At 47.7% G+C, this 16,594-nt stretch overlaps 1 protein-coding gene across 1 annotated transcript in view; it reads right to left on the bottom strand.

The window, feature by feature from the left end:
- The window catches only part of KSR2 (kinase suppressor of ras 2), a 412,338-nt gene that overhangs the window by 943 nt on the left and 394,801 nt on the right, over window positions 1-16,594 (bottom strand). Inside the window, exons 15-18 of the mRNA XM_007455851.1 lie at window positions 12,942-13,038; window positions 11,794-11,927; window positions 7,341-7,472; window positions 467-596 (exon numbers count right to left, since the gene is read on the bottom strand). Coding sequence (XP_007455913.1) covers window positions 467-596; window positions 7,341-7,472; window positions 11,794-11,927; window positions 12,942-13,038 — 493 coding nt within the window. The remainder of the gene's footprint in view (window positions 1-466; window positions 597-7,340; window positions 7,473-11,793; window positions 11,928-12,941; window positions 13,039-16,594) is intronic.

The following is a 16,594-nucleotide window of genomic DNA, read 5'->3' as shown; positions in this document are numbered from 1 at the left end:
CTCCGGACGCACAGCCTCAGCGGCCTGGGCTCACGGCCCCAGCCGCTCCGCGGCATGAGGGATCTTCCCGGCCGGGGGCACGAACCCGTGTCCCCTGCATCGGCAGGCGGACTCTCAACCACTGCGCCACCAGGGAAGCCCCTACCAGTGATATCTTAATGTATGTCTTTAAAAAAATAACAGAAAAAGAGGGATTCACTGGTTCTACTAGGTTCAGCAATCCCTTGCTAGGAAAAACCTGGCCAAGTGTTACTGTGCCCTGATAGTAGGAACCTGAATTGCAGGCATAGTTCAAAAGCTTTGCCTTCTAAGCTCCAAATCATTACCTGACAAGTCTGTGCGCAGGCTTTTTTGTCACCCTCCAGGAAAGCGTTTGCAACCTTATTAACGTGCAGGAAAAAGAAGGCCCAGAATTGTGTCTGCTTCTCCCCTCATCCCCCAGACCTGGCACTACCCTGGGACTTACCGAGATTTCTTTTCCCATGCCAATCTGGCTGAGGTTGGGTTTCATGCCTGTGCCCATTTGCCAGATTATTGCCTCTGCTGGTTGGGTCTTGAAAGGCCACTCTCTGGCATGGAGTTCATACCAGATTGTCCTGTTGGCAGACATTGTTAAAGGGTGTGATATGTCCCTTGCAACTCTGTGTCCCCTTACCAACACACGCCCACCCAGTCAGCCTGCTGGTTAACCACTCTGGCCCCCTAGTTTCTGCCTCACAGGGCTGGTGTTTTGCTACCTAAGATGTACATAAAGCTTTGTCAGTGTCTTAGAAGTCATGCTTATCCCAGGATATCTTCTCTGGTGCCTGAATTAAAATGAATCAAAAGCTAGAACCTGAACAGTCTAATATAATGCGGCTAGGATCTCTGACCCCATGCTTGTAATTTTAGGAAACTATTGTAAGGGGAATATAAGGGATACAGACAAAAACTCAATTACAAGGATCTTCTGTGCACCATTATATAGAACACTGAAAAAAGTAGCAATAACACAATTGTTCAATAACAAGAATTGACACTTCCTAACACCATACACAAAAATAAACTCAAAATGGATGAAAGACCTAAATGTAAGGCCAGACACTATAAAACTCTTAGAGGAAAACATAGGCAGAACACTCTATGACATAAATCACGGCAAGATCCTTTTTGACCCACCTCCTAGAGAAATGGAAATAAAAACAAAAATAAACAAATGGGACCTAATGAAACTTCAAAGCTTTTGCACAGCAAAGGAAACCATAAACAAGACGAAAAGACAACGCTCAGAATGGGAGAAAATATTTGCAAATGAAGCAACTGACAAAGGATTAATCTCCAAAATTTACAAGCAGCTCATGCAGCTCAATAACAAAAAAACAAACAATCCAATCCAAAAATGGGCAGAAGACCTAAATAGACATTTCTCCAAGGAAGATATACAGATTGCCAACACACACATGAAAGGATGCTCAACACCACTAATCATTAGAGAAATGCAAATCAAAACTACAATGAGGTATCACCTCACACTGGTCAGAATGGCCATCATCAAAAAATCTAGAAACAATAAATGCTGGAGAGGGTGCGGAGAAATGGGAATCCTCCTGCACTGTTGGTGGGAATGCAAACTGATACAGTCACTATGGAGAACGGTATGGAGATTCCTTAAAAAACTAAAAATAGAACTACTATATGACCCAGCAATCCTCCTACTGGGCATATACCCTGAGAAAACCGTAATTCAAAAAGATACATGTACCACAATGTTCACTGCAGCACCATTTACAATAGCCAGGACGTGGAAGCAACCTAAGTGTCCATCAACAGATGAATGGATAAAGGAGATGTGGCACACATACACAATGAAATATTACTCAGCCATAAAAAGGAATGAAAGTGAGTTACTTGTAGTAAGGTGGATGGACCTAGAGTCTTTCATACAGAGTGAAGTAAGTCAGAAAGAGAAAAACAAATACCGTATGCTAAGACATATACATGGAATCTAGAAAAATTGTACTGATGAACCTAGTGGAGGGCAGGAATAAAGACGCTGATGTAGAGAATGGACTTGAGGTCGTGGGGGGAGGGGGAGGCTGGGCCGCAGTGAGAGAGTAGCATTCACATATACACACTACCAAATGTAAAATAGCAATGGGAAGCTGCTGCATAGCACAGGGAGATCAGCTCAGTGCTTTGTGACGACCTAGGGGGGTGGGATAGGGAAGGTGGGAGGAGGGCTCAAGCGGGAGGGGATATGGGGATATATGTATACATATAGCTGATTCATTTTGTTGTATGGCAGAAACTAACGTCACATTGTAAAGCAATTATACTCCAATAAAGATTAAAAAAATAACAAGAATTGGTTACATGTATTATGGTAAATCCATAAACTAAGATATTTATTATTATTATAACATTTCAAAGAAATTTTGCTGACATAAAAAATGCTCAAAATATAATTTCAAGTGAAAAAAGCAGGACACAAAACTGTATATAAGGTATGTTATGCTTTTTAAATACCACTATATATGTATGGACAAGAGAATAAGCGCAACACAGCAAAACGTTAACAAGGCCTCCCTCTCAGTGATAGAAAGGACAGAATTTTTTTCTATTATATTTGTGTTTTCTAAGAAGGAAACTTCCTTTGAAATAGTGGAAAGTAAAAAAAAAAACAATCTGAGGGTCAGACTGCCTTGGGTTCAAGTCCTGATTCTATTCTATGCTAGTAATATGTCACTGGGTAGGCTGCTTCCCTTCTGAATACAGGTTTCCTTACTTGCCAAATGAGAATGATGATAAAACTGCAGGGGAAGAATGTTTATCTGGGAGGCTGAATGCCAGAACAACTCGATGCCGGAATTATTCTAGAGAGATCGACTATGTTATCGTCCATTTCATAAATCACGACGTCGTAATGATGGAAGGAACGACTGCCTGCTGCAGTGAGCGGCACGTGGGGACGGATGGGGAGATGGGCTGGGCAGTGCCTAAGTGACGCTGGGAGGTGTGGGCGGCAGTGAGGACCATGGTGCATGTGTCGGGGTGTTCAGAGGATGCTGGGGTGTCACTGAGCTGTACGGTGGGGATAGGTCTCAACTCACTGAGAAGATTCCCCAACTCAGGGACTAACTGAAACCATCCTAGGAAATGATCTTTCTTCTAACCTAAGATAATTTATGTAAATTTGCTTTAAAGAACACGAAGCACTCAGTTATCCTTTTTACTGATAGAGGACTGTATCAAACCAGCTATTTCTAGGGGTCCGCCTCTCAGCATCTTCTCATCCCTCTGGGGCGAGGAGGGGTGGTGATGCTCAGGTGGTGGGATGTTGAGTTAGGTGGTCAGGAAGTTCTCAAGTTACGTGCTGGATGATTCTAGTTCTTTTCATCATAAACAATAACACTTATTGAGTTTTCACTCTGTGCTAGACACTAATCTTAGCCTTTTGTATTTACTATGATTATGGGGGAGGTGTATTAGCATGCCTTTTATTCTGCTGTTCTGCTATCTGGGGCCTTGCTGACCCTGGCGGGACTGCCCCTCCCAGGGCTAGCCAATTCCTAGAGATAGTAAAGGACTGACCTGTAAGTATGCTTTTCATATGCAAACTAAACAATCCAAAGTCCTCCACCATCCCTCCATCTCCTCTATCAGGCTCAGGGCCAATATTCCCCTTCCCTACTCAGGACAGCCCCCATACCCCAGAGCCCACTGAAATTAGTTAAGCTAGCCAATGCTAAGCCTGCTTACCCTGCCCTCACCCCTTCCTTCCCGAGAAAACCACAACAACGGCTCTTGCCCACATTTTCTTCCTGCTCCCTCTGCCTCCTGACTGACCCTGGTGTTTCCCCGTGTGGCCCTGCGTGGTATGATGTGCGCTCTCCTTCTGGGGACTGTGAATAACAAACTATCCAGTGGTAGTTGTTTCCTGATCTATTGGCCTCATCAAACCCGAATAATAATAAAACCCACATTTTAAACAAGAAGTGCTATTATCAGCTCCATTTTACAGCTGGGGAAACTGAAGCTCACAAAGGTTACATACCTTACCCAGGGTCATACAGCAAAATAAGAGGTATAGCCAGAGTTGAAGCCATCTGACTACAGAATTATACCACTGGCCATTATGCTATACTGAGAAACCTACACTCCATCCCATTTGAGGGTCCTTTGTAATTGGGGCAGTGAACTATTTGGGAGGGCAGCCCTCTAGTTGATGGTTGGGGCCTAGTGAAGAAGGCACACACAGAGTATAGGCACCACTCATGTGAAGGGGGGAAAGGGAGCCTATCAGGAGCTTGGCCTTGTGCTGTGTGCCTTACAGGTGTTTTCTCATTTAATCCTTAGAACGTCTCAATGGGCTTTATTATCTTTGATTTATGGCTGAGGGAAGTAGGGCTTTGAGTGGTGAAATGACTCTCAAGCCTGGGGGCTCTGTGGTTTAAAGCTCCAACCCTGGGGTCAGGATGTCTCAAGTTCGACTCCCAGCTTCATTGCTAATTACCATAAGGCAAGTCACTAAGCCACTCGGAGCCTCAGTTTCCTCATCTGTCAATTGGGAACAATGGTACCTGCTTCAAAGTGTGCTTCTGAAGATACCATGAGACAGCACCCATCACAAACTTAACACGGTGCTCAATACACTTTTTTTTTTTTTTTTTTTTTTTTATCCTTTACTCATTGTGACCGACTGCTAGGTGTGTAGTGGGACACCAGAGGATGGGCAGCTCCGGAGGTTTCTCCTGTTCTAGAGCTGCCCTGCCCGGCAGGATGGTCTCCACGTGAATGCTCAGCCTGTGAAACGTGCTCTGGGTAAAACACACACCAGGCTTCAAAAAGAATGCAAATAGCTCCCGTGTCCCCTGCATCGGCAGGCGGACTCTCAACCACTGAGCCACCAGGGAAGCCCCTCAATACACTTTTAAAGTCCATTTTTGTTCTAAGTCATGCCCCAGCATGATGTTCCCAAGCAACAAGATGCACCTAATTGGCAGGAAACCGGGAGCACCAGGCCCCTCAGAATTCAGCAGTGTCAGGAATAAAAGCCTCTTTAAAACTTCCTTTCAAACCTAACTTTCAAGAGAAACTCGCTTGAAGAGGAAAAAAACTGCTAAAGATTAAAACTGCAGTGGAAAACCAATTACTTACTTTGGTATATTTTGTTAATTACGTTCTTTCTTCTTTTGCTAAATTGATAGTAAAATATACCAACTTAATTATTGCAATTTGGTTTCAGATAACAATATCTAACTAGATAAAGATTTGGGCATAAACTAATCAGGGCAAGTGACAGCCTCTTAAGGGGCCCAAGTGACAGATGGCGAGAATCCTGATGTGCCAGCAAACACTGCCCCCACCCCGATTTATAGAGAGGACGCAGCAGGGGTGCTTTTCCGTGGAAGATATTCTCTGTAACATCTCTTGGTGGCGCTAAATCTAACTGCACACATCTGCAAGCCTCCAACTTTCCCAAACAGCTTTCCCAGCTTATCTCTGCCAGTCCATGTAACCGCCCCCACAGTCGAGGTAAGGTGAGGATTAGCATGGCCATCTGAGGGGCAGGCGCATGGAAACCTTCCTGCCGTACCTTCTCAGAGCGTCTGGATCTGCATCTCAGGGCTGTGCCCTGGACCCTCTCTCCCTCCTCTGTACTTTCAAAGACACCTCATCCTCTCCCACGGCTGCAGTTACTCTCATTGCGGACAAGTCCTGAACTCTTCTTTCCCAAACTTAAAATGTGTAGATTCAGCCACCTTCCGGTTGCTTCCCTTGGCTGTCTCCAAGGTAGCTCAAACTCACTGTGTCCAAATCTGCTCTCTCTGCCTTCCTGGCATGGCCCAACCCTGCCCCACCTCCAGGGTCTCTGCTTTGGTGAGTGACACTACTCTCTGCGCCAAGATGCTTCAGGTAGGTATCTGGCATCACCCACATTTAAACCAACAATCAAGCCCTATCACTTCCACCCCCAAAATGCTGCTCCTTATGTCCAATCCCAGCTTTCACACCCACTGGCACTGATTCAGCAGAGAATCTCAGCATCTCCCCCCGGGTTGGTCAACCGGCCCCAGTCTTGTCTTTCTCCTTTCTGTTTTCAACACAGTAGTGATTGTTCTAAAGCTCAGAGTGTGACTATGTGCTCAGTACACTTTTAAAAGTCACTCTCCTGCTCAATAACCATCAGTGGCTCCCTACTGCCCTGAAGATGAAAACCCCTTAACTCAGCCTCTAGGTCCCTGCAGAATGCCTTCTTTCCTCTCTAGTCTCTCATCTCACCACCCCAGGCTCATTTTTTTCCTGATTCTCCATCCAAAAGCTTCCTCTTCTTCCCTTCACTCCTGCTCCCCACATATTCCTCCATTGTGGGCAGTTTGTTCTTTTTCATCCTTGTTGCTTTTCATGTGCTCCTTCTATCTGGAACACTTCACCTTACCCTCACCTGGACTACTTACACTCAATCTTTAACATAGGCTCAGGAGTCACCTCCTCCAGGAAGCTCTCTCTGATCTCCCAGGTTGGATTTAGCTCCTCCTTTCTTCCCACAGTCCTGTGTTTATCCCCAGCATAGCACTTATCACAGAATTTTGTAAAAAAAAACTGTTTCCTTGTCTGCCTTCCACCAGACAAGAGAGAATAGGGGCCTACGGTGGTTTTAAAACGTCCACAAATTGTTTGATACTCCTTCCCGTAAAAAGTAGAGCTTAATTCCCCTCCCCATGATTTGCTGACTTGCTTCTAACAAACAGAATACGGTAGAAGTGACGATGTATAATTTCTGTGACTAGGTCATAAAGGCAATGCAGCTTCTTGCCGCCGTGTTCTGGGGTCACTCAAGCAGCCTTTGGAAAGGTCTGTGTGGTGAGGAACTGAGGCCTCCTGCCAACAGCCATGTGAGCAGGCCGCCTTGGAAATGGATCCTCAGCCTGTCAAACCTTCAGATGAGACTGCAGCCCTGGCCAACATCTTGACTGCAGCCTAATGCAAGATCCTGAGCCAGTTCAGAACCACACCCAAATTCCTGGCCACAGAAACCTGAGATAATAAAGGTCGTTTTAAGCTACTAAGTTTTTGACAATTTGTTAATAACAGGCACCCAGTAAATAGCTATTGCGCGAATGAATGAATGAATCAGGTAACTTGCCATGGTCACACAACCAGTTAGAAACCAGGCATGAAGGTCTGCTAGGGTCTCTCTACTACAGCCCACTCAGACCCCCCCTAACTCACCCAGAAATCCAGCCACCTTTTCCTCCACAGACAGATGCCCTGTCCCTTCCAGAAGCACTAAAGGAATGCTTTGGGAAGTGCCCCTCTGCCCAGGCTGGGGCTCTCAAAAGCCAGGGTGGGCCACCTACCCAAGCGCAAAGACGTCCGAGTGTTTGGAGAAGGGGAGCTTGTCTTCCTCTGTGTCTGGAGACAGCTGGCGGATGATCTCCGGGGCCAAGTGGCACAGCCAGCCGCTCTGGATACGCAGCTTGTCATCACGCCTGGAGAAGCAAAGCACAGAGTGAGCCCCGTTTCACAGCCCAGGGAGGACCAGCCCTCCATCACGGACCCCAAGTCCCTGGACCATCTCTGCTGGCTTTCTTGTGTTCCTCCCCCATCCCTAGCCCCCCATCAAGCACTGCCTGACCTTGTACTTGAGGCCAAGACTCAGTGGGAGGTGCAGGAAAGGCTGATCTGGAGAGAGACACCCAACACCCAAACAGTCATCGTGTCCCTTCACCTCTGAGGCGCCCCCTTCTCCATCTTCATTTAACAAATACAGCCAGTTCTTGTTATTCGTGGCGCTTATGTTCTATAAAGTCTCAGCAAACACTGAATTAGTGAAAACTGAGTTTTTCCTCCTGGAGGAAATGTATATATACACACACATGCACACATCTCAAAAAGATTATAATCTTAAATCCTAAAAACAATTCGTCCTAGTCTATTTTATTTTACGCAAGAGAAAATGAGGCTCAGAAGTATTACGTGACTTGCCCTGAGGCTGCCTCACTACCAGGGGGCAGAATTGCAAAACCCATCCAACTGGCCCCAGAGCTGGAGCTTCTTGCCCTGCACTGCACCATCCTATCTCCAGCCTCTGGTCATCGCTGATGAGAGCTGAAACAAAACTGCACAGCATCCTCTCCTTGGATCTCAGCTGGGAACATGTGCATCAGTTGACTCGTTTTTCACCACCCTGTACATGTCCACGAATGACTGTGAATGTGCCGTGAGTATTGATTTGGGGGTTACAAATAAATTTTAGTGAGTAGGTGAATTTGCAGATATGGAATCCGTGAATAATGAGGACCAACTGTATTTATGAGCACCCACTATGCCTAGGCTCTGTTCTCTGCACTGGGACCACAGCAGTGAACAAGATTGACAAAGTCCCTGCCCTCCTGGAGCTTGTACTTTGGTAGGGGAAAGTGATGACAAATGAATGATCTAGATAGGAAAGATTAAAATAGGAGAATGTGTCAAAGATAAGAGGGAGCTTACTTTAGGTAAAATGTGAACTAAGATTTTCATGACATAAAGGATCCAGCCATACGAACAAGGAGAAGAATATTCCAGGCAGGAGAGAAGTTAGGACAAAGGCCCAAGGCAGGCCCTCTTTGGGGCGTTCTAGAAACCCAAAGAACGTCAGTGTGGTGGGGACATATCATGCTCCCCCACTGGCATGACCAGGCCCGGTGGGGTGGGGTGGAGTGGAATGCTGCTGCCAAAAGGGCAAACGTCCCTGTTCCCATCTCATCCAACAGCCCCCTCTGCCTTCTCCTGACTCACTGGGGCAGTGGAGGTTTGGAATTGTAGGGCTGGGCCAGGAAGGAGGGTGCTGGCCACTCGCTAACCATCATCCTGGGGCGGATGTGAGCACGTGCCTAGAGGGGGCTGGAAGCCAGGCCTGGCACAGACACCCTGGGGTGTCCTGTTCCCATGGTGATGGACCCATCGGTGACCTACCCAAATCATCTTCATTATGGTTATTATTACGATCAATAACAGCCTGTGGGCAACTGGCATGAAAGCACTGGCATCTCAAATGACACCTTTTCTGGACGATGGCAGAACAGCTGTAGGCAAGGCAATGCCGGGGACGGGCTCAGGGGAAGCTCTGGCATCTGTCTGGATGTTCAGAACGTGCTCACCTTATTGCTACCCCCGCCCTTACCCCAGGCTCAGCTGATCTCCCCTATCTGGGCACCCAGCACTGTCAATGCCCCAAGGTCTAACTGAGGGAATGGTAGGAAGGCAAGTAACTCCTGCTGAGTACCTCCTGTATGTCGGGCTGTCCACCCAACTTAATTCTTATGTGCCCACAATCAGATGGATATCACCTCTGTTCTGTGGGTCAGGAAATAGCCTCAAAAAGCTTAAGTGACCCTCCCAAAGCCACGGAGGTAACAAGTGAAAGAACTAACATCTGTTTGATTGCAAGTCCTTAAAACTCCAGCGACTAAACTCCTAACCACAATTCTACACGAATTCTATAGCACACCAGTTGGGAGCAAAGTTCTGAACTAAGCCCTATTTTCCCTCCAACAGGGAAAAAAATCACAGGAAGCCACCAATGGCTACTCCTGGGTAGCCAGACGCTGTGGATCTCTGGTTGGGAGAGATTGCAGAGGGCTCCCTGGCCTCTTGCAACACTAATTGGGTTTGCGTTGACAGCCAGGCTGGGGCACGGTGGGGGCGGGTGTGGTGTGCTGTCTGGGCGACAAGGCCAGAAGCCACCTTGCCCTTGACTTGCACTCCCTTCCTGGTTGCCACTGGGCCTTCATGAATGAGCTGAAGGTCATTCCTTTTCCCTTTGCTTTCTCGTCTCCCTGTGGCTTCAGAAAACCATGAATCTAAAGGGAAAAAATCAGGGACTTCCCTGGTGGCGCAGTGGTTAAGAATCCACCTGCCAATGCAGGGGACACAGGTTCGAGCCCTGGTCCGGGAAGATCCCACATGCCGCGGAGCAGCTAAGCCTGCAAGCCACAACTACTGAGCCCACGTGCCACAACTACTGAGCCCGTGAGCCACAACTACTGAAGCCCACACTCCTAGAGCCCGTGCTCCACAAGAGAAGCCACCGCAATGAGAAGCCTGCGCACCGCAACAGAGTAGACCCCGCTCGCCACAACTAGAGAAAGCCTGAGTGCAGCAACGAAGACCCAACGCAGCCAAAAATAAATAAATAAATAAATTTTAATAAATAAATAAAGGGAAAAGATCAGAGGCCCTCTGGTTTTTGGGGGAGAAGCCACTGACAAGGAGAAAGCATGTGGACCTGCCACCAGGAGGGAGGAATCTGATTTTTTTTTTTCTTAAGAGCCTTGAGCTAGGTTAAAGACAACGCCTGCTACACCTCTTGTCTTGACACAAATACTTGGGCTCATAGTGATGTCGCCAACTGCTTCCTCTGCCCTTGGCCTGGGGCAATGGAAACAGGGAGGGAGCGATTCCCCAACCAGTAAACCGGAACCTAAGTGGGGTCTTGGCTTCTTGGGTTCTGACTTGATGACTCTCTCCATCTATCCACTGATCCATTTGTTAATTTCCTGTCTACTTACTTTCTTATCTTAGGGACTAGATGCAGTTTTGGAGATGAATCTCTGGGTGGAGTAAAATCTAAAAAAAACCCCTTAAGCTTCTGTTTGTTACTGCAACACACAGGAACAGCTAGATCAGGCTCCACCAAATTTCAGGTGGTCTGGCTGAGATTCAAGGTATTACAGAGCATGAACAAAATTCACTTTGTTGGGGGGCTCCTGGGTGTACCTCAAAGGGATCAGGGATTCTCCAAAGCAGCTGGAATGGAAGTACAATGAGAGAAACCAGGGCTTGGGGGGTGCTGCCTTTCTGGAGAGGCATACCATTTGTTAAACGAGGCATGATTAGAGAGAACATGCTGGGTTTAAAGTGTGTGTGTGTGTGTGTGTGTGTGTGTGTGTAGCACACACTCCAAATTAAAAGTCACAAAGGGCAGACCTTCTGAATTATGGGTTGTTTATTTGGGATCAGGCTGTTTTTCACATGGTCAACTCAAGGTAGCTTGCTCTAGGGTGAGTGGTGGCTGAGAGTTTATTACTTAACAATAGTTAATGACCCTCCTGGGTGATACTGAGGAGGTATATGCAAATTAATACTAATTACAACAACTCCACAGAAGCTACTGGCTTGGCCAGAAAGTTCGTTTGGGTTTGTCCATAGATGCTACAGAAACCCCGAACGAACTTTTTGGCCAACCCTGTATTATTTGTGGTGCTTGATGTGCTCCAGGCATCGTGCTGGATGCTTGCTGTGTGTTGTCTTATTCTACCCTCATAACGACCCTCTGAGGCAGGAATCATCATACCCATCATTTTTCTTGCAGGAAAGTGAAGGCACAGTTCATAAGTGGCAGAGCCAAGTTGGGCCCCGGGTGGGTCTGACTTTAAATCCCTTGCTCTTAACTACACTCCTGCTGTATGTACTAAAACAACGGGATTCATAAGAAAACTTTGAGCAAGGGTGCTTGGGGGAGCCCAACTTCCATGTGCGTGCTTGGAGTAAGGAGAATGTCTTCCAGTGAAACTCAAGGGCAAGGGTGTTGCAGGACTGATGGATGCTTTGTGCCCATTCAAAGGCGCCATTTCCAAGACAGGCCCCATGGGACTCAGAGTGTGACCTGGGCATCCGCACTGCACCATGGGCTCAGCAGCCTAGCTGCGCAGCTAAGCGACCTCAGGTCCAGCATCGCGTCTAGGTCACTGAAGCCATCTGGGTGACTTCTCATCCCCTGACCGCCATTTGTCAAGAGCCCCTCTGGGCCCTTCTACCACCTCTCACCTGCCAGCCTGCAGCACCCCGGAAATGCTGAAGAGCCCGAAGTCTGTGATCACCACTTTGCCGTTGTCATAGAAGACGTTCTTGGACTTGAGGTCCTTGTGCAGGATTCCCTTGGCGTGGAGGTAGCCCATGCCCTGCAAGAAACAAGGATACAGGGAGCTGCCAGAGGACACCCATGCGCTCACTGCCAGCCTGGCTTGGGTTCACGATTCACATGCCTTGCCTTTCCACTGAAACCACACTGAACAGCTGCAGATCTGGGACCCAAATGCCAAGGTTTGCAGGTGGGGTGGAGAAGGCATGGCGAGTGGGAACAGGCAGGGTCCCCAAGACAGAAATCTGCCACCACCCTCAGATCATAGCAAAACCACCTCCATCTAAGCTCTTCTGCTTCCTGAAGAAGAAACGGAGGAAGATCTACCCAGAGGGAAAGGGGCGGGGACAAGCCCGAAAAGAGGCCCCCAGAGTAAGGAATCCCATCAGCCATCTTCCCCACTTCCGTTCTGCAAAATAACTCATCTGCAGGAGACTTGTTCCTTAGATCTACTTAACCCACACAACTGCAGAATTTCACTGTGCGCCTCAAGAGACATATCACAAGGCGATAATCAAGAACATGGAGAAGGGTCTATGGGAGGTCAAGCTTAAGGGTGAAATGTCTAGACTTCTCTTTTTGCCTTAATGAGCAGTCACATTTTTATTTCTTTTTGCAGCTCAGTCCTGACGCTTCCGATGGGAAATAAAATCCGGAAGACGATGGACTAACGAGGCGCCAGCAGAAAACACAGGATGTTCCCGTTTGTTTTAATCCCAAACAACACCAAACAATTTGATGCTCCCCCAGCAGCTGTGGAGAGAGACGGCTCACATTCATGGGAATTCAAGGCTTCAAGGGGTAAAGGAGTTTATCGATGAGAAGAGTCCCTCTCCCCGCCCTGGGTCTCCGCACACACCCAATTATCATGATGATGGGGCACCAGATGGAAACCAAACATTAGTAGACCATCCCTCATGGTTGTATCTGGCCTGGTAGTGTGCAGGTCAAGTTTAATCTCTTTTAAGCCCAGACTGTTGATCTGAAGCCAGACCATGAGTCTCAGGAGGGGTCCTTCTGAGGTTCAGGGAGGAGGCCCCAGACCCTACGGTACCTTCACAATTTCTTGGGCAATCTGCCTCGTTTTGTTGACATCCAAGACGATCTTGGCATCCCTGACCACAGAATAGAGTGTCCGGCCCTTACAGAGGCTGGAAAGCAGAAGGACACAATTAATTGTTGGCAGTTGTTGCGATAAGGGCCACACACAACAGTTATTAAAAGTGACACGTAGAGGGAATTCCCTAGCGGTCCAGTGCTTAGGACTCGGTGCTTTCACTGCCGGGACCCGCGCTCTATCCCTGGTTGGGGAAAAAAGATCCTGCAAGCCACGCGGCACACACACACAAAAGTGACACATAGAGAGTGGGTGTGTGCGGACATGCCACTATTATGCCTGTGAGATACTAAGCCACCACAGCCTTGCACTGGACCTCAGTTCTGGTTCTGGGATTCGGGTCTGGGAGCAATTCCTTTGGTGTTCTTCAGCATCTTTATCAGCTACCCCCAGCATCCAAGGACACCTGCAGAGTCTAGCCTAGCCCAGAAGCAGGTTTTGCCACGTACCGTCTAACACAGGCTCTCACAGGTAAAAATTCGCTTGTAAACTGATAACTTCTGGGGTCCTCAGACAGCACTCAGACGGCACTCTGCCGGCCCCTCGGCCCAGCTGCTCTCACTTGCCAGGATCCACTGGTGTGTGGGGAAAGTGATGAAAGACCAGCAAAGCGGTCGCTGATGTGTACTAAGTACCATCAGTGAATAATGCATTCAAGCCTTTAGACAGGGGTGTGTAAACACCAGTAACACTCCCCCAAAGCAGATGCCTGTCTGGATAGAGGGTTTTCAAACTATTTTCAGCCTCACTGAGCTCATTTCGAGGACCAGTGGTTCAAGATGAATGACAAGATGAAAAAGGACATTATACAGTGACAGTAACACCTCATTTAATTGCCAGCGTGTTCACCCATCCTTTTTCTCTGCAATGAGCCTGAATCCTGGCGCACACAGACCAGGAACTTGATAAACAGTCCGCAAATGAATGAGTGAATGAATCAACGAGTAAATGAATGAGTTCTAGATTCACCATAGCATTCCCCAGCCCCTAGCATCACATCTGGTCCATCACATCCAATATTGGCTGAAAGAAGAAGGAATGACATTAGGAAAGTTCATTTTCCATCTATGTCTAAATGATGGCATGAATTTTTCTTTTAATCTGTGACTTGATTGCTAAAATATTCTTGGCTTTGTATTCATTCCTTTAGTAGTTACCGAGCCCTGCTGTGGGCTTGAATTAGCTGAAATTGTGTGGTTATAGCCAGAACTCAGGTATCAGAGGGATCTGTTTGAATCCCAGCGCTGCTCTTTACTTACATGCGTCATTGTGTCTCTGGATGGGTTACTTAACCTCTCTGGGCCTCAGATTCCTCATCTATCAAAGGGAACTAATGATACCCACCCACAGAGTTAGTATGAGGACTGAATGAGAGAAGGAGGAGGTGGGGAGTGGAGCACACTGGTTAGAACAGGGGCCCAGAGTCAGACTGTCTTAGAACCGTGGTTTGTCAGTCAGTGGCTGTGTGACCCTGGGCAGGAGAGCTAACCTCTCTGAGCCTCAGTTTCATTATCTGTAAAACGAGGCTGACAGTTTTTGCTTTACAAGGTTTCTTAGGAGAATCGCACGGAATCAGGAGTGTCAAGGTGTAGGCAACTCTCCACGCCCAACACAGTAATTATTCATGAAACTCTGGCTATTCTGAGAGGTGGTGAATGATCAATACAATGGTGAACATACACATATTTGTGCGCAAATTATATATTAATTACGTACTTATACACACATCACATCCTTCTGTCCATTACCTGTCCACGTATCCACTTACCCACCAATGCTACCTATAATCATCCATGATCTTCAACTGAGATTCGTTTCTTCACCTGCTTGAGGTGAGATTCCCAGGGTAGCTGACTCACAGGGAGTCTGATTCGCCCGCCTGTCCAGGGTTGCCCAGTAAGTCGGCGAGGGGCAGCCATGGTGACTCAGGGCTGTCCCCACCTTGCTGTCTCAGGCACTGGGTTTGCTACTGCTGGAGTTGAGGTGGAGGGGGGCAGTGGGCTGCACAGCCAATTAGACCACAGTGACATTTGAGTATTAGGGATGGCGGAGACCGTGGGTGGATTCCCTCCCCTGGAGACTCTGTTCCTGAACAGCCACCTACACTCATTACAGGCCAGAGCCCAGAAGAAATATGTCCCCACTGCAGACGGCCAAGCGAACAATCGCAACAGGCTCCAAGCCTCCCAGACTCTCAGGGTAACTGCATAGAAATTACAGCCTCCAAATGTCCATCCCTGTCTCCTTTCCCCTGCTCACATCCTCCTTTCCAGCTGCAGCTGCTAAAGTCTTTGCTTCTCTCACTACCTTATGGCATCTGGAGCCCCTGCGCGCGCGCGCGCACACACACACACACACACACACACACACACACACACACACACACACACACTGGCTGGTAAGATATCAACTGGTACGACCACAGCTTGGCACTTTTACTGAAGTGAAATATACAAATAAGCCATAACCAGCAATTTATCTCCTAAGTATGTAGCCAGAAGGCATGCACACTCATGTTCACCTATAGACATGTACCAGAATGTACTAGAATATTCTAGAATGTTAATAGCAACCCATTCATAATAGCCCCAAACTGGAACCTACCCAAATGTTCACGGACAGAAAAATGGATAAATTATGATATATCTGTATAACAAAATATATTCATACTGAACTGTTAATAAGCAAATTACTGCTAACTGCAAAAGACATGAAGTTCTAAACCTAATGTTGAGCAAAAGAAGCCACACACACACTCAATGACTCCATTTATATAAAGTGCAAAAGCAGACAGAACTGGTCCATGTGTTAGAAGTCAGCACAGCAGTGACCCTGGTGGGTGGGGAGGATGGAGATGGGGTGGGGGAGCTGGGGGCAGGTGATGCTCTGCGTTTTGATTTGGGCGTTGGTTGTATGGATGTGCATTTAGTGGAAATTAATCAGGCCGTGCTCTTAGGATCTGAACACTTTGGCAGGTACGTTATCCTTCCAAGAACAATTTACTTAAAAAAAAATCAGCGAGGAAAGGATGAACAATTAATACAACAGCGTTAAGCTTTAAAATCTAAGCCAATATTGACACCCCAGGTAACTATTTCTAAACGCTTCACACAGCCCTGAGGGGCAGCATCTACAGGGGAATGAGGGGCTCCAGGCCTGGCTGTGCCTGCTCAGGTGTTTATCGGAGGCTGAGCTGAAGGTGAGGGCTGAGCTCTAAGCAGGAGCAGGCATTAGGCAGGTGTCCAGGGTGCCCAAGGCTCCAATTGTCCAGGCAAGTCAGTCCCACTATCCACGGCAACTGCTCCGAGCTTGGGATTTCTGTGGCTAACGCCAGTGCCCTAAAAGCTGCTTGTGCCTGGGTGGTGGGGAAGGGAACCGAGGAGAGGATGAAGGTTTACTGAGCACATGTGGGACCTCTCTCACATCCAGGCATCCTTCCCAGCATCCCTGCAGGGTCCATGTTATCACCCACCTCTTACAGGTGAGAATGGGGAGACCCAGAAGGGTGGAGGACCGGCTCACGGGCACACGGCCATGGTGCCAGCCTGTTCCTGATCTCCCATCTCATCCATGGTGCGGGTACCCTGTTA

This window comes from Lipotes vexillifer, unplaced genomic scaffold (assembly GCF_000442215.2).
Source record: "Lipotes vexillifer unplaced genomic scaffold, Lipotes_vexillifer_v1.1 scaffold970, whole genome shotgun sequence".
In the NCBI taxonomy this organism is placed as follows: domain Eukaryota; kingdom Metazoa; phylum Chordata; class Mammalia; order Artiodactyla; family Lipotidae; genus Lipotes; species Lipotes vexillifer.
Note: the sequence above shows the minus strand (reverse complement) of the source record. Positions and strands in the feature narration are given on the sequence as shown.